This window comes from Schistocerca cancellata, chromosome 5 (genome assembly GCF_023864275.1).
Source record: "Schistocerca cancellata isolate TAMUIC-IGC-003103 chromosome 5, iqSchCanc2.1, whole genome shotgun sequence".
NCBI classification, from domain to species: domain Eukaryota; kingdom Metazoa; phylum Arthropoda; class Insecta; order Orthoptera; family Acrididae; genus Schistocerca; species Schistocerca cancellata.
The window spans coordinates 661,383,896-661,411,438 of NC_064630.1; the positions used below are offsets into that span (position 1 = coordinate 661,383,896).

General features: G+C 42.6%; 1 protein-coding gene across 1 annotated transcript in view; it reads right to left on the reverse strand.

Annotated features, from left to right (window-relative positions):
* LOC126187882 (synaptic vesicle glycoprotein 2C-like) overlaps window positions 1–27,543 on the reverse strand; it is a 163,064-nt gene that overhangs the window by 98,706 nt on the left and 36,815 nt on the right. Inside the window, exons 3-4 of the mRNA XM_049929219.1 lie at window positions 22,556–22,717; window positions 1,645–1,807 (exon numbers count right to left, since the gene is read on the reverse strand). Of these exons, the coding sequence (XP_049785176.1) occupies window positions 1,645–1,807; window positions 22,556–22,717 (325 nt within the window). The remainder of the gene's footprint in view (window positions 1–1,644; window positions 1,808–22,555; window positions 22,718–27,543) is intronic.

Here is a 27,543-nt window from a genome sequence, read left to right on the forward strand (position 1 = left end):
ACTATACGCCCTCGCTCAAAGTCCGTCAACTGCACATACGGTTCACGTCCACGCTGTCGCGGCATGCTACCAGTGTTAAAGACTGCGATGGAGCTCCGTATGCCACGGCAAACTGGCTGACACTGACGGCGGCGGTGCACAAATGCTGCGCAGCTAGCGCCATTCGACGGCCAACACCGCGGTTCCTGGTGTGTCCGCTGTGCCGTGCGTGTGATCATTGCTTGTACAGCCCTCTCGCAGTGTCCGGAGCAAGTATGGTGGGTCTGACACACCGGTGTCAATGTGTTCTTTTTTCCATTTCCAGGAGTGTATATCTCTAACGTCTATCAGTTGTAGAATTTTGGATCACGTACTATGTTCGAGTGTAATGACTTTTCTGGAGACTAGAAATCTACTCTGTAGGAATCATCATGAGTTTAGAAAAAGACGATCGTGTGAAACCCAGCTCGCGCTATTCGTCCACGACACTCAGAGGGCCATAGACACGAGTTCCCAGGTAGATGCTGTGTTTCTTGACTTCCGCAAGGCGTTCGATACAGTTCCCCACAGTCGTTTAATGAACAAAGTAAGAGCATATGGAATGTCAGACCAATTGTGTGATTGGATTGAAGAGTTCCTAGATAACAGAACGCAGAATGTCATTCTCAATGGAGAGAAGTCTTCCGAAGTAAGTGTGATTTCAGGTGTGCCGCAGGGGAGTGTCGTAGGACCGTTGCTATTCACAATATACATAAATGACCTTGTGGATGACATCGGAAGTTCACTGAGGCTTTTTGGTAATGATACTGTGGTATATCGAGAGGTTGTAACAATGGAAAATTGTACTGAAATGCAGGGGGATCTGCAGCGAATTGACGCATGGTGCAGGGAATGGCAATTGAATCTCAATGTAGACAAGTGTTAGGTGCTGCGAATACATAGAAAGAAAGATCCCTTATCATTCAACTACAATGTAGCAGGTCAGCAACTGGAAGCAGTTAATTCCATAAATTATCTGGGAGTACACATTAGGAATGATTTAAAATGGAATGATCATATAAAGTTGGTCGTCGGTAAAGCAGATGCCAGACTGAGATTCATCGGAAGAATCCTAAGGAAATGCAATCCGAAAACAAAGGAAGTATGTTACAGTACGCTTGCTCGCCCACTGCTCGAATACTGCTCAGCAGTGTGGGATCCGTACCAATAGGGTTGATGGAAGAGATAGAGAAGATCCAACGGAGAGCAGCGCGCTTCGTTGCAGGATCATTTAGTTATCGCGAAAGCGTTACGGAGATGATAGATAATCTCCAGTGGAAGACTCTGCAGGAGAGACGCTCAGTAGCTCGGTACGGGCTTTTGTTGAAGTTTCGAGAACATACCTTCACCGAGGAGTCAAGCAGTATATTGCTCCCTCCTACGTATATCTCGCGAAGAGACCATGAGGATAAAATCAGAGATATTAGAGCCCACACAGAGGCATACCGACAATCCTTCTTTCCACGAACAATACGAGACTGGAATAGAAGGGAGAATCGATAGAGGTACTCAAGGTACCCTCCGCCACACACCGTCAGGTGGCTTGCGGAGTATGGGTGTAGATGTAGATGTAGCTGACTTGACGTTGAGCTGCAGCCAGAGGTAAGGACGTTATCGGACACTTACGTGAAGCCGACGAGGTACCGCAGCAGGAACATGGCCCACAGCTGGACAGCGAACGCAGAGGCGAGCGCCAGCAGGCCGTCCACTATCAGGCTGATCCTGAGCAGGCGCTGACGGCCCAGCGTGTCCGACAGCCCGCCCCACATGAACGCACTAGTGATCATGCCTGCAACAGAAGACATAAACAGGCATTTTAACCACTGTCTCATCCAGATATTCAGATGTCACTGGATACGGATAAAATCTTTTCGGGCTTACAGTCATGTCAAGTAGTTACACGAGGGTAGGCAAAGTTTTAATTATCACCTCGAAAAATAAGTTACTTAATTACTTTTCCGTGTATTGACAGGTACATGGCATCTCAAACAATGAAATCTCCGTGTTAAAAGTACCGTAGCATGCCGTTACAGGCGTCAGAATGAAATGATGTAGCCCGTTGTTGTTGTAGAGTGTTGTGGCTTAGCGATATGTGTTGCGCCTTAGGAAGCTCTGGGTGTGATGTACGTACTGCCAATCGCGTTCCCACAGTGGGAAGCGTACCATCTGTCGTTCTGTGCTGGCTGGCTGTCGTAGGCTTGGTCTCACGTGAATGCTTTGCGGATCGACTAAATTACGCACCACCCTGGGAATTAGCACATACCGTGGGATGAAATTTTATAGAACCTTGTAAAATAAACATAGGTAACTGTTTCACGAGCCTCCTGTCATATCTGAAGTAATTTTGGAAGTATATAAATTTATTTAAACTAGATTTTGTAATTTCCTTTTTACATTCAACATAGTTGATAATATAACAATATTTTGTTTAGCAGTCTAAATTACGTAATGTTCTCAGCTCCCAAAAAGTAATCAATTTTTCAATGTGTTTAATATTATTTTCGTCTGTTATGCTGTCTCGGTAAAAGACGCTATGACCTTGTAGGAATCATTGGAATTGTGAAGGACTAAGTTGTATGACTGTAGGGATATGATTGTGCAGCCTTGATGTGAGCCACAAACATGGGGCAAAAGGTTAATTTTAAAACAGTCAGTTTTCAGTATTGCACAAACATATAACTCACGTTAATCTATCAGATCATCATTACCCGCCAGGGTAGCCGAGAGCGCTAATGCGCTGCTTCCTGAACTCGGGTAGGCGCGCCGGCCACTAGAGATGGGGGATCCGCTCTTGAACTAATTCATAGAGTTGAATCTTTCAAAGGAGTGAACAATCAGTGATTCAGAAAAAAAGAACGGTAGCTCCAAACGTTTCCCACAGCAGAGAGAGAGAGAGAGAGAGAGACGGAGCATATCAGCAGCGCCTCTGCTGGTCAGAACACAGTGCACGCCACACAACACAGCCAGCGCCGGCCTCTGCCCTGCTTCTACCTTGGCTGCCTGCATTGTGCAGTGCCCCATTGGATTTTGTGTTTCACATATGCCGTGCCGTCTCTGTGCGTCGTCTGCCGTGTGCAGTGTCTGGCGCAGCTTAACTTTGCATCGCACTCTGTCGGTGATCATTTCAGTCGCATGTCCTGCTCTCTGGGCAGTTGATGCTAGCAACAGGACAGATAACATAGGAACTACTTGCAACAACCTGCTCGCAAGGGAACAGACGATTTGTCTCGGAGTGGGTGAGTTCACCGCTCCCCCCACCGTCGGAACTCGCCTGCTCAACGCTCACCCCACCATCTCGACTCTAGCCAGAGCGTTGAGCAAAGCGACTCAGGTGTCACTCTGGTCTCTGCGGTCTCAGCTCACGCAGTAATACAGCTCGCGGCTCGACCTGCTCGACTCAGCGCCTCTGCATCGGAGTTCGTCCCTACTGGCTATTGTTCTTCATAGTAATACCGCTATGTATATTACATTATTATGTTATGTATACATCAATTGTTTTTATTTTATTTTTATTTGTTTAAACTGATTAGATTAGGTTCCTGATGACTCCTCTTATTATAGGATTTTTATTATGGACACTCGAATTTACGCTTTAATTACGAGCGAACCGATAAACGTATCGCAAAAAGTGATACACCAATATTTTCCTTGTTTTATTCTGCGTAAGGCTATATGCAGCACTTTCGTTTTACAGTCAAATTTATATTTTTTTTCTTATTCTGGTACGGATTTTGCGATTTTAGGCGTCTTCGGAAGGAAACGTTCACTTTAAAAATATATGGCTTGCGATGTATTTGTATGAGGTTAATGAAATTTTAATACATTATAGCCAAATATATTGTTAATGTAAATCTCAAGTTACAACATTTTCCGATCACCCAAAAAACCATGATAGTGCAAAATAAATCAATAATCAAAAACTTTGTCACATCGTGGAAATTTCAATAAACAATACAAAATTCTTACTCATTATCTGTGTTACTTCAAAATAGGATCAAATAAGATCAAAATACAGGTATAGTACTGGAATAAACCAAGTTTAAAGGGCAATGTGCCTTCCATTTATTTTCTATTGTAAATGAGTGGTGAGTCATGAAAAAGAGCTAATTCATTTCAGGGAGTGAACAGTTCTGATCCAATCTCTGAAAAGAACAGTTTTGCCCATCTCTACCGGCCACGGATCGAATCCGCCCAGAGTTTTAACGACGGAGGCCGGTATGCCGGCCAACCTGGATGCGGTTTTTAGGCGATTTTCCATATCCCGCTACGTGAATACCGGGCTGGCCCTTAAGTTCCGCCTCAGTTACATGGCTCACAGACATTTGAAAACGTTCGCACTATTTCATGACTTACACTAGACGCAGACAGCTGGGGTACACTACCTCCATCCCGGGGGGTTCAGGGTGGCGTCAGGAAGGGTAACCAGCCACCGTCTGCAATTAACAATGCCAAATCCGTATTAACAAAGCCGACCCCGCGTTGCAGTGGGACAAGGCCCCGAGAAAGAAAGAAAGAATCTATCAGATGATTAAACGTAGTATTCACTGACTTTATTTACTTTTTGGAAATTTGTTATTACGTAAATTCATCTCATCCGATTTCGGAACGACGATTGATTAAGGAATGGAAGTACTGATTTCTCTGACTCGAAATGGGATGCTGTTTGGCTAATGTGGTTGTCGGCCGATCAGGCGTGACACCTTTCGTGAGCATTGTTGCAGGGTGAAGAACTTCGCATGTGAGTCTAGGTGGTGTGTAGTCCAAACAAGACACAGCCAGGGCAAAAGCAACACAGGTGCAAAGATGCGAGCTGAGCCAGTGTCATAGAAACTCGCCACTTGCGCGAGTCCCACCAGTGCTACGGACGGCGATCAGTTTAAAGATATCGGCTTCGCCTCGGCCAATTACCGGCCGAGTACAATCCGCCGATGACCGGACGTCAACGGACAGAAGCCAACTCGGAAGAGAGACGACCATCTCTCCTGCACTTGGTTATAGATCATCGTCCAGGCCGACTTACACAGAGAACGTCATTTAGTGAACTCTTAGAAGTGAACAGAAAATTGTAAATTGCATTTGCTATGTACTTTAAGTTTACCTACGGTCCCTTGCACTTTGTCGTTGAGTATCTTTTTGCACATGTAGTGTTGCAGACTTATTCAACAAGTCTTAACAGTAAATTAATCTTTTTAACCCATTTGTGAGTCATTGTTACTGGTTTGTGGAGTGTTGTAGAACCTTCGTTCTCCAATCCTGTTACCTGACCTGTGGCATAGCTGTGTAATAGTGGCAGAGAGAAACTGTGTTAATTTTGCACTGCACCAGAAGCTGTTCCACGAACTCACAAACTCTGCCTACCGTAACAACAGTGCCAACTCGACCTCCACAGCAGTAGCGACGAGGCCTTCACAAAACTGGGACGAAGAGTTACAGAACGAGGAGTCCAAATACATCTCGTTTAACGAGAGGTGACGTAGCCCAGAAATCAGGGCTCTAGGTACGTTTGTTGAAAACGAGTAATAGTCATTCCTCGGCGAAATATCATCGGTAGGATTTTGTCATCATTCGTGGATGGCACGTATGAAAATTTCGGCTTTCTTGATCAGAACTGAGACATCCTTTTGGAGGGCATAAAATTCGCGTGGCGTGCTGTATAGTATTCACCAAGAAGTTTCAGGGTCTAGAAGTGATGATCTGCGTAGTACATTGCTCTGCCAAACTTAAGAACGAGACAGATAAAGTAACATAACGTCTTAACTACTGGAGTGAATGAAGGTGTGGGAACATATGAACATATTGGCAGAGATCTCCCAGTCGAGCTCAAAAAGACGGACGTCACAAGGCCTAAGGTCAGAGTGACTATAATGCCAATGGGGCCGACCTTGAGAGAGTAGACAGTTGAAGGAACGGGAAAAGACAGTGTGTGTCAGTCAGCATCCAGTTATGGCGCACTGTGGTGGTGGTCTTCCTTAGAAGGTGGCCCGGAGACAATATTTTCAGCACCTCGCACGGGGAAAAACCATCAGGAAACTGGATGAAGGACGAACTGTGGCAAGTGTAGTCCAGGAGTTTGGTATTGCCCAAAGCATTGCTCCGTGTGCATAGGGAGCGTTCCGAACCACAAACGCTATTGCCCAGAGCAGAAGTGGTCGTCCACGGTTATTTAAAGCAGCAGATGACCACTATAGTGAGCAACCTTAGGCAGCGGGCGCAACTGAGACCACATTTAATACGACCGAAAGGCATATAATCTCAGGCTCCACAGTAGCACGCGACTGTATGTGAGTGATCTCTTTGTCCGATTACCAGTACCTTTGCGTTCCGTTGACACACACACACACACACACACACACATACACACACACACGTAAGCGTCACCGTTTGCGATGGTGCCAAGAGCCTAGGGACTGGACCAACGAGGAATCGCATCGAGTACACTTCTCGGATGAGAGAAGATTCAGTCTGTGGAGCGACTCTGGACGTACCATCATGTGGTGAGAGGTGGGAACACGTAATGGTGAATATGATCGTTTTGATGGTCGAGTTGTTATGGCGTGCGGAGGAGAAATTTGCACGTGCGCACTGATCTTCAAATTTTTTTAACGCGGTTCACTCACTTGTCAAGGGTATTGTGACCCTTTACTTCTTCCCCATATGCGTCTTTTCAGGGGTGGGTTCGTCCCTGATTTCATTTTTATCGATGACAATGAGGGGCTACATCGAAGAGCGCAGGTGGAGCAGCTTTTAGTACGAGAGGATATTCAGCGGATACATATTCCCCCCGACTTAAATCGCATCTAGCACGTGTGGAATGCTTTGGGAAACATTCTCCTGCACCTCCACGTGCACCAATGACCGTCCAACAGTTGTCAACCGCACTGGTGGAGGAATGAAAAGTCCTACCAGAACAACTCCTTACGAGTCTTGTGGCCAGCATTAGAGCGCGTTCCAGACCATGCATTGCCCTCCGTCGTAATTGCCTGGTAAGAACCATCTCCGCCTTTCGCAATGTACAAGGGACCATCGTGAACGCACTGACCTGAGTATTACAACCTTTGAATAAAAGTGTCATTTCTGTTAACCTCACTGCGTATTGCCTCCTGTTAAGACTTGTACAACACTGTACAAGTTCTTTCTATCTATTGGCCAAGTTTCATCGAGCAATGTAACTTGGCAGTAACACATCATGGCGAAAGTTACTTCGCCGGCCGGAGTGGCCGAGTGGTTCTAGGCACTTCAGTCTGGAACGGCACGACCGCAGTAACACATCATGGCGAAAGTTACTTCGCCGGCCGGAGTGGCCGAGTGGTTCTAGGCACTTCAGTCTGGAACCTCACGATCGCAGTAACACATCATGGCGAAAGTTAATTCGCCGGCCGGAGTGGACGAGTGGTTCTAGGCGCTTTAGTCTGGAACCGCGCGACCGCTACAGTCGCAGGTTCGATTCCTGCCTCGGACATGGATGTGTGTGATGTCCTTAGTTTAGTTAGGTTTAATTAGTTCTAGGTTCTAGGAGACGACCTCAGCTGTTAAGTCCCATAGTGATCATAGCCATTTTGAAAGTTACTTCCTTCCTTAAGTTTTTCAAACCAGTTTCTGGAGCACAGTGAGTTTTTACAAACAAATTATTAACAGACAAAAGATGCTATTCTTCCAGTATCAGGTCTGAATTAAAACTTTAAACTGGTTACTAGAGAGAGTGTGTACGTTGTAAGTGTGGAAGAATTAGTGTAAAGAGCTTAATTTATTTATTTTACTCCTGGGATCCCATGCCCCGAAGGACTAGAGGGTTTTGTTTGTTTGCAAAGTGAAAATGCGGAACAAATGATTTAATGTAAGGAATTGTACTCATTCAGTAACTTCAGACCGACCTGGTAAAATGAACTCACATCCACAGCATCCTACAGTTAAATATATCTATGTACCTCGTTGACACTTGCAGTGCATTTCTTCATAGCTGTGGAACATTATATGTCGCTTCCTGGCAAACCCTGCTTCTGCAGAATCTACTATCAAGAAATTCATCGAGTGCCAGGTCGCAAGTTCCATCTTCAGTAAGGCTCATTTGAAAACGTTATGTCGACAATTATGACAGGAAAAATATTAGCTGCTAATGACGCACCGTGTGCATCAGGAGGGCGACAGAAAATTAGTATCCGGGAGGTGCAGAGATCAACCTTCTACAGGATGTATGTATTACACTTCACAAAATGAATATCGTCGACATTCAAGAAATGTTCGGGACAAGCCATTAACTTGCACTATGCACATCGAATGAAAAATGGCGCGCCACAGTGATCAAAAACGTGGGCACCATCAGAAGGAAACTCCTTAGGAATAACAATCCATGCAGCACGTTCAGCTACCTATCAACTCCTAAAGGTTACATGTAGAATCATATTGGAGCAACGGGGTAATGAGAACTAGTGGAATGTCATGGCATGCAACCGAATTAGAAACGGTCTGTCGCGGAGCTCATCGTGAAGCGGGCTATCCTTCAAGGCGTAGCTGCAGATAGTGCGATAGTATGTTTTTAGGTACAGAAAAAAAACATCCACAGGCTGAAATTGTCCAGTGGTTCCAGGTAGTATGAACTGCCATGTCACAAACTTTTTAGGTGAGATAGTTTGCTCTAAGGGAGGATGCTGTTTCAACACAGAGCAGGAAGAAGCAAAAGCAAGTTATTTTGACCACCTATAGGCTAAACGCAGAGCTCAGATAAATTTGCAGTTCTCTAACGCCCATTTTCCCACTACTGCTTGCTTTGAAGCAAATATTCCCTACTGCCCTTGCAAGATCAGGCACAGGAGAAAGAATTGTATGGGACAAAGCAGTTCCAAATTCGAGGAGCACAATAAATAACTTTCTAGGCAATTTACCATTCAGATGAACAATCAGCATAATGCGTATGTGAATGCGTTAAGGCACTGATGTTAGCTGATCTTAATACAACTCTCTTTGTATTTCTAATCCCCAGGATTCCCTTCATATGGATTTCCTCCTCAAATCCCGATTGATCGGAGTTGAAAACAAATACCTTACTGAACGGTGGGATAAGTTTGTTTGTCTCATCTACAAATTTTCTGGTAGATTCCGCAGTTTGCTGGGCATCTTCAAATTGACACTTTGCTTGAGATTTTTTTTCTTACGTATTCCAATTACGTAGCAGTGTTTGAAGTTATGTAACCATCCACTGGTTCTCTTGAAATCATTGTAATCTATGTCGCTCGTAATGTGACGCTCATAATGTAATAGGTCACTACCATGCATATCCTGTAAACAACACTTATGCTCATTAATTTCAGATAATTGCAGAATGTGGTGCCACACAACTTGGCACTACGCAAAACTGGCGCCAATAGCATCGGCACATAGGGAACCCTCAGGACACACATCTGAAAGTCCACAGTATTGGTGATAAGTTGAGAAAACCGTCCCGAAACACATGTGCTACAAAACGCCAGTGTTTCCTGCGCATATACCCCGACATCAATATGCACACGCGCACTGGCCGCACAATGGGTTGGCATAAACTGGATCACGTGGTCGAGCGGCTGCTGGGGTATAGACAGCTGTTCCAGTGGCTGCAGTAGGGGCCCGAGCAAGGCTACCTGCAATACTCCATGGCCGTCTGCGGACTAGAGATGGGCAAAACTGTTCTTTTCAGAGATTGGATCAGAACTGTTCACTCCCTGAAATGAATTAGCTCTTTTTCATGACTCACCACTCATTTACAATAGAAAATAAATGGAAGGCACATTGCCCTTTAAACTTGGTTTATTCCAGTACTATACCTGTATTTTGATCTTATTTGATCCTATTTTGAAGTAACACAGATAATGAGTAAGAATTTTGTATTGTTTATTGAAATTTCCACGATATGACAAAGTTTTTGATTATTGATTTATTTTGCACTATCGTGGTTTTTTGGGTGATCGGAAAATGTTGTAACTTGAGATTTACATTAACAATATATTTGGCTATAATGTATTAAAATTTCATTAACCTCATACAAACACATCGCAAGCCATATATTTTTAAAGTGAACGTTTCCTTCCGAAGACGCCTAAAATCGCAAAATCCGTACCAGAATAAGAAAAAAAAATATAAATTTGACTGTAAAACGAAAGTGCTGCATATAGCCTTACGCAGAATAAAACAAGGAAAATATTGGTGTATCACATTTTGCGATACGTTTATCGGTTCGCTCGTAATTAAAGCGTAAATTCGAGTGTCCATAATAAAAATCCTATAATAAGAGGAGTCATCAGGAACCTAATCTAATCAGTTTAAACAAATAAAAATAAAATAAAAACAATTGATGTATACATAACATAATAATGTAATATACATAGCGGTATTACTATGAAGAACAATAGCCAGTAGGGACGAACTCCGATGCAGAGGTGCTGAGTCGAGCAGGTCGAGCCGCGAGCTGTATTACTGCGTGAGCTAAGACCGCAGAGACCAGAGTGACACCTGATTCGCTTTGCTCAACGCTCTGGCTAGAGTCGAGACGGTGGGGTGAGCGTTGAGCGGGCGAGTTCCGAGGGTGGGGGGGAGCGGTGAACTCACCCGCTCCGAGACAAATCGTCCATTCCCTTGCGAGCAGGTTGTTGCAAGTAGTTCCTATGTTATCCGCTAGGTGGCTCTCTGTCCTGTTGCTCGCATCAACTGCCCAGAGGGCAGGACGTGATACTGAAACGATCGCCGACAGAGTGCGATGCGAAGTTAAGCTGCGCCAGACACTGCAGGCGGCAGACGACGCACAGAGACGGTACGGCATATGTGAAACACAAAATCCAATGGGGCACTGCACAATGCAGGCAGCCAAGGTAGAAGCAGGGCAGAGGCCGGCGCTGGCTGTGTTGTGTGGCGTGCACTGTGCTCTGACCAGCAGAGGCGCTGCTGATATGCTCCATCTTTCTCTCTCTCTCTCTCTCTCTCTCTCTCTCTCTCTCTCTCTCTCTCTGCCATGGGAAACGTTTGGAGCTACCGTTCTTTTTTTCTGAATCACTGATTGTTCACTCCTTTGAAAGATTCAACTCTATGAATTAGTTCAAGAGCGGATCCCCCATCTCTACTGCGGACACTGATGGTGAGATATAGGTCTTGGTGGTATTGTACACTGTGGACTCCCGTACTGTAGCGCCTGGACACGTTTCCTGTCTGCTGGAATCGTTGCTATAATCTTGAGATCACACTTTGTGGCACACAGAGGGCACATGTTTCTACCAGCTGTGTTTCCCCAGCCTCCAGTCGCCCTAGTATTCTACGCCTCATAACGTCATCAGCATGTGTTCTTTGAGCCATTTTTAATACACAGTCTCCATTGGCATGTCTGAAAACGTCTGCACTCTTACTCGCTGCACCGCACTCTGACATGCACCATCACACCTCTGCGTATGTGGACTGCTGCCAGCGCCATCGTGCGACGACCGCAGGTCAAGTGCACCACATGGTCATACCCCAAGGTGATTTACACCTGCAAACTGCCCACCAGAGCGTTGTTTCACCGTGTATCGGCATTATCCTTAATTGATGAGCATGAGTGTATATCGAGCATGCTTGAAACGTGCAAACGCCAGTTTTTGTAACAAGTGTACCTTGTACTTCTTTGAATATCCATAGTTTTTCTTAGGCACTAGTCGGTCATATTTTTGCAGACTTACTCGAAATCTGTTCATAATTCCTTCCTTCCTATGCTGCGGATGATCTTCCAAGAAGTTAATTATATACAGTATCCACTCCTTGGACAACGACTGTCCTTTACCAAGTTTCATTGGAGACGGGATTTGTCGTTCCCTGTCCGATTTGTCGCTCCCTGTCCGACACGGATGACGAACTACATGGCACGACACCTGTATCAATACCACTTTCACTTGTTAAACACGTATAATCATCACTGTGCTCCTCATGTAGATTGTCGACACGGTCGAGCGTATACGACACCACACATTCCACTGACTCATCTTGCTAAAACGCTACTTCTTTCTCACTCCGCGAAATTCTTTGGGTTCCTTTCTGATGATACGTCAACTTCGGCAACTGTTGTTGTAGATGTAATGCAATAATTGCTTTGTTTCTCGTTGTCATTGTTCTGTTTTGTATCAACGCCCCTAGCACTGTAGCACTGTTGTGAGCTACTCTCGACTAATCAGTTAAACTACACTCCTTAGCCTCATACTGTGTTTACCACTGGATACCGACAGTCCCGCCCACTATTTCTCTTAGCACCCGACATTGTGGTTGCATGGTAGGCAATATCTGGGGCGTCGAAAGCCGTAAACATAATTGGCCTTTTGCAACCTCGCACTCCTTGTAAGTGGGGTCTTTCGATGTTAGTAAGAAGGGAGAAAAAAAAACCGCTTCGTCGCAGTGCAGTTAATTCGTTTCCTTCAGCTGAAGAGGAACAATGCTGCAAGAATCCATGCTGAGTTGCAGGAAGTGTGCAGCAAGAGTACACCACCATATGCACAACATTTAGGTGGCGCACGCGATTTCTAGTGTGGTCTAACATGTCATAGTAACGAAGAACGAGGTGACAGACCATTTCTCTCTATGGAGAACCGAGATTTGAAACGGACGTGGGGGCTGTAGCCCTCGAAAACCGATGTGTTGCAATCGAGGCGATTGTGGAAAAAGTGAAATCAGCCATGAATCTGTTTTCAACATATCGTACGGCTTTTTGATTGTGATAAATGTTGGCGTCTGCTGGATTTGGTGCCTCACTCCTGGTTTTTCTTTAAAAAATAAGTGAATAAATAAATAAAATTGACGGGAAGTACAATATTACTAAACAGGACTGGCTAAAGGAGATATGTACGGATTTACAAGCATATTTCATTAAGGGGAATGATAGATACCGCCTACAGGAGAATTAAAGAGGTCTTTCGGGAAAAGAGAAGCAGCTGAATGAACTTCAAGAGCTCAGATGGTAAACCAGTCCTCAGCAAAAAAAAAAGGAAAAGCTGAAAGGTGAAGGGAGTATATACAGGGTGTTTTCGTAAGAGTGTGCAAAAATTAAACAGGACATAAAGGATGATCCACTGAATAGTGTGAGGTAGGAAACCTGGCGTTGGGAGCCGGCTGGTGTGGCCGAGCGGTTCTATGCGCTTCAGTCTGGAACCGCACGACCGCGACGGTCGCAGGTTCGAATGCTGCCTCGGGCATGGATGTGTGTGATTTCCTTAGGTTAGTTAGGTTTAAGTAGTTCTAAGTTCTAGGGGACTGATGACCTCAGATGTTAAGTCCCATAGTGCTCAGAGCCATTTGAACCATTAAATTTGCTGACAATATTTGAACCTGGCATTGGAGAAGGTAGCTTGAGCAGATAATAGGAATAAAATCTTATTATTGTGTACTTTTATACTTACATTAGTTAACAGAAAATACCATCATTGACAAAATGAACGTACCATTCGTACTATATCTCACAAAACGGGCTGAAACTGATAGCCATCAACGTCAATGCAAGCATGACATTAGCGAAAGACGTTCTGACGCACCCTGATAAATATCCCTGGTGTGTTTCGAATCACATCACAAGCAGCTACAATTCTGCCAACTAATTTCATCTTCGTATCCACTGGGGTCTCATATACAAGTGACTTTAGATATCGTCAAAGGAAATGATCGAGGGGAGTCAAGTAAGGTGACCTCGCAGGCCGAGGAACAGGACCTCCCTCCCAATCCAGCGACCAGGAAATACTGTACCGGTACTGCTCTATCATATTGTGCTATACGTCTCTGAATAGCACTGAGTAATGAATGGGTCTGTCGTTGATTCACAGACGTTCTGTCATGGGCCAATGTAAATAAGATACAACAGAGCCACCTTATGGACAAATAAAGTAAACAAAACAGGCATCGTGACTTCGTGGTGATCAGGCTCGTGCTCCTTGTTTCCTGCAAGGAAACAAGGAATGTGTATGTAAATAAACAGCGCAGTAACTAAACTTGTACGGAAGTTAGTTGTAAACAAATTGGAAAACAATAACGCTAGACAAAGCGGTAGACAACTTTACTTTCATATCTCTTTAAACTGGCTTCTCCCACCCCAGGTTCCCTATCTCAAATTGTTCAGTGATGCATTCTCCATGTCCTGTTACATTTTTATACGCTGTTACGAAAACACCCTGTAGAGTGTCTGCACCAGGGAGATAATCTTGAAAGCAGTATTAGAGAGGGAATTGGACGTAGATGAAGATGAGACGGGAGATATGATACTGAGAGGAGAATTTCACAAAGCTGTGAGAAAGATCTAAGTCGAAACAAGACCCCCGAAGTAGACGACATTCCACCAGAATTATTGACAGCCTTGGGAGAGCCAGCCATGACAAAGTTCTTCCATCTGGTGTGCAAGACGTATTAGACAAGTGAAATAACCTCAGACTTCAAGAAGAATGTGGTAATTCCAATTCCATAGAAAGCAGTTACTGACAGATGTGAAAATAACCGAACTATCAGTGTAATAAGTCATGGTTATAAGATACTAACACGTATTCTTTACAGAATACTGGAAAAATGGTAGAAGCAGACCACGTGGGAGATCTGTTAGGATTCCGGAGAAATGTAGGAAGATGTGAGGCAACACTGACCCCACGACTTATGTTAATAGACAGGTTAAAGAAAGGTAAACCTACATTTACAGCGTTTGTAGACTTAGAAAAAAGATTTTGGTAATGTTGACTGGACTACTCTCTTTGAAGTTATGAAGGAAGCAGGGGTAAAAGACAGGGAGCGGAATGCTACTTACAACCAGTACAGAAACCAGACAGTTGTAGTAAGAGTCGAGGCGCATGAAAGGGAAGCAGTGGCTGAGAAGGGTGTGAGACAAAGTTGTCACCTATCGCCGATGTTATTCATGCTGCACAATGAACAAGCATTAAAGGAAACAAGAAAAAATTTGGAATGGGCATTAAAGTTAAGAAGAAGAAATAAAGGCTTTGAGGTTTGCCCATGACATTGTAATTCTGTCAGAGACAGCAAAGGACTTAGAAGAGAAGTTGAACGAAGTGGAATGTGTTTTGAAAGGAGGATATAAGAAGTAAATCTACAAAAGCAAAACAAAGATAATGGAATGCACTTGGATTCAGTCAGGTGATGCTAAAGGAATTAGATTATGGAGCGAGACGCTTAAAGTAATAGGTGAGTTTTTTTGGGCAGCAAAATAACTGATGATGGGCAAAGTAGAAAGGATATAAAATTTAGACTGGCAGTGCAAGAAAAGCATTTCTAAAGAAGATAAATCTATTAACATCGAATACAGTTTTAAGACTTAGGAAGTCTTTTCTGAAGGAACATGTCTTGAGTGTAGCCATGTATGGAAGTGAAACACGGATGATAAACAGTTTAAACAAGAAGCTTGCGAAATGTGGTGTTACAGAAGAATGCTGAAGAATGGATGGGTTGATAACATAGCTAATAAGGAAGTGTTGAATAGAATTGGGGAGACAAGAAGTTTGTGTCACAACTAGACCAAAAGAGGAGATCGGCTGATAAAACACATTACGAGACACCAAGGGATCACCAATTTAGCACTGGAGGGAAGAATGGGGGCTAAATCGTAGAGGGAAACCAAGAAATGAATACAGTAAGTGCATTCAGAAAGATGTAGGTAGCAGTAGTTGCTCGGGGATGTAGAGGCTCGTACAGGATAGAGTAGCGTGAAGAGCTACATCAAACCAGTCTTCGGACTGAAGACCACAAGAACAGCCGGCTCGGAATCATGGGAGAGAACTGGTTATACCAGTATGACACAAGACAAAGGAGCAAAGGAAGCATGAAAACATGTGGATTCATCATCCCCCAAAAAGGCGAAGATCCAGTCATCACCAGCCAAGGAATGCTTAGTTTTTTGGGGACTGTTATAGTGTGGCGCAAATGTTAAGCTCGTAAGGGGCAAACCATCGTAGAAACATTCTGTCGAAATCTTCTGATAATGTTAGGTTAGGATGTCAAGACGAAGAGGAACCAGAAGTTGTCCAAGGCGGTGTTATTGCTTTACGACAACACACCAGCCAGTTCTGCACAGCACACTTTCAAACACACTGCTTCTTTGCTCTACTAAACCTTAGCTCACTTCTCTATTCTCTTGATATGGCACTCAGAGACTTCGTCCTCATTCCTTGGATGAACAGACCATTGCATGGAAAGTATTTCCGGAATAACGACGATGTGATTTACGAATTGTGAAAAATGTGCCTTATTGAAGGGTGAATATTTACACAATTTTGTTTCCCATTACAAACAAAATTATTTTTAAAGGGAAATTTTACTCGTATGTTGGGCAGAGCGGTCCCAAATTAGTCTAGCGGGATCTTCGTGGTACCGATATGCATTAACAGGAGCAGTAAAACACGAGGAATGACGAGTACTCCAGCAGCAAAAGCACTGCCCTGCCCCACAACGTGTGTCATCGCCACGCAGAAGCACGGGGCACAGAATCTTCGTGTGTTACGTGTTCATGTTGATACATATCGATAAAATGAAGAACGCACTAGTCTAACCTGGGAGCATGCTATGAAATGGGCCCATAGAATTCTATTTTAAAAATTATTTTGTTTGTAATGAGAAAAAACTACGCTTTCCCTCGATGCTGGTAGCCTTATGAAAGACGTGATGAGCAGTATTTCTTTCGGATGATCCCAGCTACACGTTGCAAGAACGAATTGCAAATCTCTACCGAAACACCAGAGACAATGCGCCTGACGATCTACAGGAGGCAAAACCCAGTAGCCCTGTACATTTTAGATGAATTTACACTAAAGTTATAATACAACAATAAATGATGTTCATGAGGCTGTGTTAAAATTGTGGTACAGGTGGTGTACTAAAACGACAATGTTCATGATGGAAGTGTAATAATGAGTACTACAACGGGGCCTTGCGAATTCACAGAAAGCAACTAGAAGTTATTGACGGAGAGAAGGGCGGATGGAAAAAATAAAAGTGAGGTTCTGAGGTGTAACGTTCTTAACTGGCAGTGGAAGCTTTTCATGATTGGGTAATGAGAGTTGGTTGAAGTTCCGGCGGGAGAGGATCATTATGGCATGGAGGTATTTGGCAGGGCTGTTGATAAAATGTCTATATAACTATATATCGATTTTTTTCCAGAAAGTAGCGATATATAATGGCGATGTTCGTTTACACAGTACATCGATACCGAAAAGAAAATATACAGGGTCGATATTTTTATTTTATATTTTTTCGCAATTCTCGGTGAATATTTGAAATTGTTCTTTTGAAATTGTAGAACATAATTTTACTTCTACTGCGTGAAGGAGTCTTAGAACTTTTTGAGTTTTCATCACGTCCAGTCTTTCCCTTTGTGTAAAGCAAATACAGGTGACACAGAGAAGAAGTCCGATTGCACTGGCGGGTGGGGGGGGGGGGGGGCAGTGGGGGGGGGGGGGGGTTTGGGGAGGGGGGTAATTGAAATTACCAGATTCCTGATGTGAAGGAATTGTACACCTGTTGAGTTAAAAAAAATTAATGCAACTAGTGTACTATTTTTCACATCAGCGTTTTTCAAAAACAGCTGCTGAAAATTATGAACAAAAATTTGAATAACAAGGATAGTCTCTGCATTGGGAGTAGACCTGTTAGGGGAAATGCTGATGTATTCGGCGCTCGTCACTACCTACAGAAACTGCAACTTTCAACGTCGCCACGCAATTTTGACGCTGGTCGCTGGTGACGGCAGAAATGAATAAACAGAGAAGTCGACATGAAGCGTTCGGGACAATTCCGATATGTGACGAAAAAGAACGACGGCCACCGTTTATTGTGCCACTTACATGCAGTTACTATTGTCAGCAAAGTCCTCAGCTTGTGGTCTAGTGGCTAGCAATACTGCCTCTGGATCAGGGAGTCCTACGTTCGATTCCTGGCAGGATTGGGGATTTTCTCTGTCCGGCGACTGGATGTTTGTGTTGTCCTCATCATTTCATCATCATCATCATTCGTGACAGTGGCTGGATTGGACTGAGTAAACAAATTGGATTGTGTAAAAAATGAGATTTTTTACAGGCGCTGATGACCGTGCAGTTGAGCGCCCCACAAACCAAACCACATCATCATTGTCAGCAAAGTGGTTATCGCCAGGTGCGAACGTGCATCTTTTTCCTTTCAATTCTTACTCTAAGGGAGGTAGGTAGGCTGCTAGCTTGGTTATGTACAGAATATCTAATAATAAATCAACACTTAGATATACAGCTCTAAAACAGGCATTATATTTACAATGTGCAGTCGATATTGTTATAGGCCGGTACGTCGATACTTTTTCGTCATATCGGGGGGGGGGGGGGGGGGGGGATAATGATATCTTTTTTAAATGTCGATATATCGGAGCCAAGACATTTGTAAAAATAACAACACTCCTATTACGTAGTAGATGGGACATGCATCTCATGGTTCAGCAGTTACCTGGACTGGTAATAAGAGGGAAAGATATTGGGTGCTGGGACAGGGTGTACCTATATGGGTTGTGAGGTGCACGAAGAAGAGAAGAAGGTGTGGGAAATGGATGTGTTGTTATAGGAAGGGAGTTCTGGCAGGTAGGCGACAGTGGAAGGCGAGGCAGAGCGTATTTATTTCCAGTATTTCAATGAACTTGTATAATTTAGGAGAAACGGTAATCCAGGCAGTATTGGCGTACGTAAATACGGAGCAGATGATGGATTAATAGATGAGGTTAATGATAGGATGATGTATACTCCAGACAGTAGTTTCAGTCGGTGAAGGGCTTTGTGTACTAAGGGCCATGTTTGTTGCTGAGGTAGATCTTATGCAGCCCTGATACCACCTGTGACGTCAGCTCAGTCCAACATCCGATAAGGCAATTTTTTCCTCTCGTGTTTCCATCGGATCATCAAAGTTAGCTGCTGTCGGGCTTGACTAGCACGTGAATGGGTCACCGTCCGAGTCTGCGGAATGCTGTTGGCAAGTGGAGTGCACTCAGCCTTTATGAGGCCAATTGAGGAGTTCCTCGATTAAGAAGTAGCGGCAGCGGTCACAAAAACTGACAACGACAGGGAGAGCGGTGTGGTGACCACATGTCCCTCTGTATCTGCATCTGATGACGTTTAAGGCCTGAGGATAACACGGCGGAGCTTCAAGGACTGTTGGGCCGGTGTTTTGTTTCTGCCGCTGCCACATTAACCTAGAGAAGACTGGGTTCCACGCTACAATCAAAACGGTTCAAATGGCTCTGAGCACTATGGGACTTAACTTCTGAGGTCATCGATCCCTTAGAACTTTTTTCTTTTTTTGGTCATCAGTCTACTGACTGGTTTGATGCGACCCGCCACGAAGTCCTTTCCTGTGCTAACCTCTTCATCTCAGAGTAGCACTTGCAACCTACGTCCTCAATTATTTGCTTGACGTATTCCAATCTCTGTCTTCCTCTACAGTTTTTGCCCTCTACAGCTCCCTCTAGTACCATGGAAGTCATTCCCTCATGTCTTAGCAGATGTCCTATCATCCCTTCCCCTTATCAGTGTTTTCCACATATTCCTTTCCTCTCCGATTCTGAGTAGAACCTCCTCATTCCTTACCTTATCAGTCCACCTAATTTTCAACATTCGGCTATAGCACCACATCTCAAATGCTTCGATTCTCTTCTGTTCCGGTTTTCCCACAGTCCATGTTTCACTACCATACAATGCTGTACTCCAGACGTACATCCTCAGAAATTTCTTCCTCAAATTAAGGCCGGTATTTGATATTAGTAGACTTCTCTTGGCCAGAAATGCCTTTTTTGCCATAGCGAGTCTCCTTTTGATGTCCTCCTTGCTCCGACCGTCATTGGTTATTTTACTGCCTAGGTAGCAGAATTCCTTAACTTCATTGACTTCGTGACCATCAATCCTAATGTTAAGTTTCTCGCTGTTCTCATTTCTACTACTTCTCATTACCTTCGTCTTTCTCTGATTTACTGTCAAACCATACTGTGTACTCATTAGACTGTTCATTCCGTTCAGCAGATCATTTAATTCTTCTTTACTTTCTCTCAGGATAGAAATCAGCGAATCGTATCATTGATATCCTTTCACCTTGTATTTTAATTCCACTCCTGATCCTTTCTTTTATTTCCATCATTGCTTCCTCGATGTACAGATTGAAGAGTAGGGGCGAAAGGCTACAGCCTTCTCTTACACCCTTCTTAATACGAGCACTTCGTTCTTGATCGTCCACTCTTATTATTCCCTCTTGGTTGTTGTACATATTGTATATGACCCGTCTCTCCCTATAGCTTACCCCTACTTTTTTCAGAATCTCGAACAGCTTGCACCATTTTATATTGTCGAACGCTTTTTCCAGGTCGACAAATCCTATGAAAGTGTCTTGATTTTTCTTTAGCCTTGCTTCCATTATTAGCCGTAACGTCAGAATTGCCTCTCTCGTCCCTTTACTTTTCCTAAAGCCAAACTGATCGTCACCTAGCGCATTCTCAATTTTCTTTTCCATTCTACTTAAACCTAACCTAAGGACATCACATACATCCATGCCCGAGGCAGGATTCGAAACTGCGACCTTAGTGGTCGCGCGGTCCCAGACTATAGCGCCTAGAAGTGCTCGGCCACTCCGGCCGGCAATTAAAACGGTTGTTTCTAATGATGGTTTTATTAGATGTTTTCATCTCTACAAATTTTTAATTACTTTAGCCCAATAAGCGTTAACCTTTTTGATACAAAGTGTCATTGAAAGCAATTTTTGTCAGTTTCCAATGCAACCACACAACAGTTGCTTACTAACTGAAAATGTCCGAAGATTATTCTGCTGAAGGCCTGAGGACGTAAAACCACATGAAGCAGGCGGAAGTCTGAGAAGTCACGTCGATATGAGACCATGCATTTATGAATCATTTGATTTTGCGTCTCATGATTTTTTTCCTTCTGCATTACTGATCAAGAGAAGTCTACAATATGTAATTAAAGATATCCGAACATCTGGTAGTGAACATTGATACGTGATGTATCCATCCTTCGCCTGATATGGGACGAAGCAGTTGTCCGAAGAATCGGCGAAGAAGTATCATAAGAATAACACTGAATAGAAGAAAGGACACGATGATAGTATATGAGTTAACACATAAAGTAATAAATTCAGTGGTGCTAGAGAGTAAAAACTGTGTGAAAGACAGAGACGTAGGGTGCTTGTGTTATTCGAAAGTGAAGATGTCGGTACCAGAAAGGAATTCGTGGTAGACTGAATCAAACCAGGCAGTGGGTGAGTGAAAAATAGAGGAATGTCTGTATGTACTCTCAGTGAAATGAGACAAAAAATTTATGACGACATTTGTGGCACTACACAGGAGATGTTATTCAGAGCAGAAGGGAAATTGTTACGACATACAGACTGAACGCGTACATAGAAGTTATAATTTTCAAACATGATGAACGTAACTGTTAGTGTTATGTAAGATACAATGATTTTTTTAAAAAAATGTGTATTAGTTAAAGAGAAGCAAATGAAATATATCTTTCATAAGACCCATATTCTCTCCAATGAGCAACTGGGATTACTACCTCTTAAAATGCAAATCGTAAAGGTTCAGATTCCAACAACTGAACGTCTTTGATGTTTTTCTCCTTCTTTTCTCGTTTTCAGATTTTTCAGCTTATTTTTTATTATGCTACGTTCACAGTTTCTAAGCAAGTAATTGACTACCAAACCTAAGCTGTCTCCCTTTATACTTCTCTCTGTCTTTTATTTTTCGCCAGTCTAGTTTGGTGCTTTCGTTCGATTGCTGACATGGACTAATAAACAATGGTTCTGCTCAACACTGATAAATTCTTACAACTAAAAGTGCTATTCACATTTTTCATTCATTCCCAAGAGCTCTGCACATGATTCGATATTGAATAGGCTACATGAAATCTTTATTATCCACTTTCAGCAACACAAATTCACATTGCGATAATTAATTGGAATAGCTTAGCTATAAAGCTTCTGACCAAAAATATTTCCTTAACAGGCCACGCCAAGCATACATTACAACTCTCTCTACTGATAAAATTAAATATTGTAACAATATCTACACACTAAGATCACAGCAAAAGGAAAAGGAAAAAGAACACAAGTCGGAAGTCATCGACCTCAAATGTGCTCCATAGCACAGATCTTATAGGAATATTGCAGGTAAAGATTCATAGTAGGTGAGCCTCTCGCAATGTTTCATATCATGTTCGACATACGAAGGACGAGACAGACCGTAGTCTTATGCTGTCACGAAGAAAAAATATTTACTTTCCTTGGTCAGGATTGTTGAGGACTCCTGACAAATATGTATCTTTGGTTCATCCGCGCGGATTCACCCTGAAGGCACCCAAAATATCACTGGCAGTTGGCTAACAGGATATCTGAAATTTCGTCGTAAATTCATCTAAATCTTTGGAAGGTTAATTTTTTTTGCGGATAAATGGAACAAAAGCCTCCCATTTGGAGTACGAATGTACATACGTAAATACTACTGCATGTATGGCGTTTCTGAGACGTGTAACATTGCTAAATAGACCAGAGTCATACTCACCGGCGTAGGTGATGGCATTGAGGCCACCCTTGTCTAGGTTGGTCAGGCCCAGGTCGCACTGCGCCACTGGCAGAATGTACGCCATCGTTGTAGTGTCGAAGACGCTGACCATGGCTGCTGGGAAGGCCACCAGCAGCAGCATGTAGTTAAACTTTCCGAAGCCTGGAACACACCCCCATATGAGAAACACACGAATGAACACTATCAACAGCAACTAAAATTCATTTTTCTATGGACCTGCAGTATAGGCTATTCTTGATCGCAGACAGCAATAACCTGTTTTGTACTTTCTTTTTTAACGTATATTCTTCGTCGGCTACGGATCTGTCTCAGCCAAATTATTGTTACTCCTGAAGACACCCAGGACACACTTCATATGCATGCAACTGTTTGTGGCATCGTGCAGCGCCTTTTAAATTGAGATAAATACAACTCTTATTTTTTGACGGGTCACATGTGGACCAGTAACTATTTAAGAAGAGCAGGTTTTCACACAATTTAAAATGAACCAGTGACTTTTATTGTTGTGTTCAACAGTAAAATATAAATCACGTTTCCTTCAGGCAAGTGGTACCGAAGAACTTCATGTTTCATTAGCCATCAGATCATTAACTTCTTGTAGTTTAACTGAACAAACACTGTTTTTAGCCTTGTTTCACAATTTATTATTAATGTTATTGCATAACATAGGTTTCGGGTTATAACCCCTTTTTCAAGTACATTACTGATTTCCAAACATGATGATGCACAGATAAGGCAAAGATAATCATCTCAACTTCTTATGGTATCGATCCATAGCTTAATGTACAATTACGTCAACGACCGTTTTTAACATATTGCATACATTATTACACATTCACCAATTATACTACAATGGCCGGACTTACGTTATGCATCAGCCAGGTTTTTTTTTTTTTTTTTTTAAACTACGATGGACTGATAGACTGGGACCCAATGTTTTGGTTCTATCCTTGGGTTGCGATCTCATGTAAAAGAGGTGAATAATTGAATTGGGTTTGCTCGCTTAGTAACATGTGTGAGGATATACACATCTGTTTAATTTCTAAAATTTATAATTGGTTGAGTTTGGCCCACTTTTCCTCTGTGTGTAGGGCTTGTACATCTATTGTTTATTTGTGCTTATTGTTCAGGCAATGTTCTGCTAAGGCTGAATCAAGCTTCTTCAGTCTCCAGCTTCTGTAGTGTTCTGGTACAGATTGACCTCCCCATCTGCCCATTGTAGCAAGATTGAGACTCACGACTTGTGATTTTATGAACCACACTTTTAGTGATAGCTGGTTGTTTGTCTTTTGCGTTGAACAAGAAACTACCTATTGTGTGAGAGACAAAGAAACACACAGAGAAACCTCTGCCTTCAAGATGTTACTTATGCTATTTGATGTTTTCCCTGTAAAATGTACTCTGCACCTTTTCTTTTATTGTTTGTGTTTTTCATTGGGGACAGTAGGGACCTGGCTTGCTTCTTCATCTTTTTAACTAAAATTTTATCAATGTTATGGGGTAAAATTCATTATTTATGGCTACTGTTTTTATTGTGTTAAGTTCCTGGTCAAAGTCTCCTTGGGAAATAGGGATAGAAAGGAGACGGTGGATTGTGTGCATGTTTGTATGTTGTAGAATGTTGGGAGGAAGCCTGGATGAAAGTGTCAGTCAAGGAATCTTTTCCGTAAATTTTAAATTTATGGTTAGTGCCTTCTATCTGTAAGCTACTGTCCAGGAAATTTATGCTGGCTCCCCCAACTCCATGCTGGCCTTTATGTCAGTGTGCCACTGGTTCACATTTTCCACAAATTTATGGAGTTGTCTCTTGGTAAGTTTCTACATACAAACAATATCACCTACATATCTGTACGAAACAACATGTTTTGCCAGTAGTTCTCACTTCAGAAAATCAGTCTCCCACTTGTCCATGAACATGGCTGTTAGTAAGGTGGATAAAGGTGAGCCAATTGCCAGACCATCTGCTTGCTGATAATAGCTACCTTGAAAGCAGAAATAATTTTGATTTAAGCAACATTCCACTGTACTAACAATGCTCATCTGCTCTTCTGGATTTATGTTGTGTGAATACAGTTTTTCACTGAAATACATGAGAACAAGCTATGCACATCAAAAGAGACTAATTTTGCATTTGTAGGAACCTTAGTCTCTTTTGAGTCCCAAGCACTAAATAAGAAAATTTGTATCTAGACCCTCAATGTGCGTTTAAGTGTGTGTGTGTGTGTGTGTGTGTGTGTGTGTGTGTCTTGTGCATGCTTTTCATAGCTCCGTTTACAGGCGAGAGAAATTTTTGTTAATCCCTGCTTAGCCATTGAAGTTGTTGTTCCGATTACGTTGTCCATCTGGATCCGACGCATGAAGTTTGAATACAGCATATTCTAAGGACTGAGCTTTAATTCGTTTAGGGATTATATTTTATTGTTAAGCCTATAGGACACATTCCTTCATCTTCCTATCACTTAGTTCTTTATTTGTGCGGGAGTCACAGGTCCATGCTTGGGTCAGATCTCGATGTCGTCACTTGTGTTTTACGGGGCATTATCTTTCCCCCTGAAACTATACCAACAGTTCCCCAGTGCCAGCTGAAGTTATAAAGTTTTTATTTTGACAGTCAAATTTGTCCAATATGTTGAACATCGTTTTTTAAAGTGTCAACTTTCAACCTATTCATTCTTACGCTATTTATGAGTTGGTTGTTACGAGGGATATCGATTTCTTAATGTATTGCAGTCCTTGGCTATTCGAGTTTAGGCATAGCTGCTAATATATAGTCTGGAAGCAGTAGGTATGAGCCAGTCACAGGACTACGTAGGCTTTGCAGCTTGTTTGGGAGCCCCATTGAATTGCGGACAAAGAATCCTGTATTCACCATTCTCGATTATGCATTATGCGAGTGTCCTTTCTGCTGCCTGTAATTTCTATTCTGGACGACTCGTGTCGCAGCTTGTTCATGGACACTGGTATTTGAATTCTAATGGCCGTTCTCGGGCTAAGAACTACGAAAAGTGTGTTGAGACTACGAAATGCATTTTGTAGCTCAGAGTAATATTCTGTCTGCAACGTTTTAGGTCTTTAAACTACTTTCATTTATGTTCAGGCTTCATTTCTGTAGCTCAGTGAGGCAGATCGTGGACCATTCTCATGACACAGTATCAGTTTTTCACTTTTTCACCTGTACCGTAGGCTTACCGGCTACATGACTGTCACGCTAGTTTACAAGTATTTAGAATGTCTTAACGTATTTAGAATTTTTCTTTGTTCAATTTTTAATGTATCGTTGACTTACGCACCACGAAGTCCATCACAGGACATGGATAATCTTTTGTTTATTACTGCTTTTGAATTGAGTCTTCATAATCATAAATTTAACTGAAGCATCTGCGAACTATTTTCATTCCTGTGTCACTTATGAAATCAATGCTAAAATGCGATTGCGCTCTTTCTTTTATATTCATTTTCGAATCTGTATTTAATTCGAGCGTGTACTTTACTCCGAATTCTGTCTTTTACAGGAACATTAGTCAGTGAGAAGCATAAATGCAGTTAGCAAAATGTTTTTCGAAACACTAATAGCAGAAACCTTTTTCAGTTATACAGTTCAGAAGTTAAGTTGCTGGGACTACGAGGCCCGCATCTCGTGGTCGTGCGGTAGCGTTCTCGCTTCCCACGCCCAGGTTCCCGGGTTCGATTCCCGGCGGGATCAGGGACTTTCTCTGCCTCGTGATGGCTGGGTGTTGTGTGCTGTCCTTAGGTTAGTTAGGTTTAAGTAGTTCTAAGTTCTAGGGGACTGATGACCATAGATGTTAAGTCCCATAGTGCTCAGAGCCATTTGAACCATTTGGGACTACGAGACTGCCTTCTGCTTATAAGATTATGTTCGACGTGACTGTTATATGTTTCAGGATACTTGTTAGGCTGTCATACTGAGGTACAGGTGTTCATGGCACTTGGTCTACCTACAAGTACTATCAACTACACGTTCATCGAAACAGTTTATGGTGTTTCTAGAAATAACTGTGATCTTAACAATACTCAGTTATTTATTTATGCCTCCATTTCTTTCCGTTGCACAATGTAAGCATCCCCAGTTCTTCAAAATATTTATGAAACCGTGGTCATATTGCATTATGAATTATATCTTCGATCAAAATTTTGTACAAAACACTGTTGCACAGCGGTCGTCAAACTTTTTTTCTCAAGAGACTATACCAGCACCGTGGAGCTGCCACTCTTAGTGACCCGAAAGTTGTCGCACTCAAACAGCCTCCCACTTAATATTCAACAAGCAAAACTGGTACTTGGCACTAGTGTTATAATGAATACCATTATAGAGCAAGCAACAGAAGAGGTAGTAATGATATTTTAAGAGGGAATTATTAAGTGTTTTCTGAAAATGGGCTCTTCCTAAATTTTGCAAAAACATACTACATTTAGTTCTGCACAACAGAGTAATACCAACAACTGATGCAGGAGCAGGTGTAGTAGAATGCTCCAAATTTTTGGGTGTACATATTGATGCAAACTTGAACTGGAAGAAGCATATTACTGAGCTTCTCAAACAATCAAGTTCAGCTACATTTGCTCTTCGTATAATTTCTAATCTTGGAAACAAACGTATCAACCTCCTGACATATTTTACATCTTTCCAATCAATAATGCCGTAATTTTCTGAGATAACTCATCACTTAGAAAGTGGTGACTGAACAAAAGCGAGCAGTAAGAATAACATGTTTTGCTCACCGAGGGACGTCGTGTAGGCACCATCACGAAGCTAGGCGTTTTAACAGCACCGTCAAAATACATATTTTCGCTAATGAAATCCATCAAAATTAATCCATCAGAATTTGAGAAGAACAGTGATGTACATACCCACAACACCAGAGGGAAAAATGAGCTTTGTTACCCACTGGTAAAGCTGTCAGTGGCTCAGACTGAAGTTCGACATGCAGCAATAAAAATTTTTGATT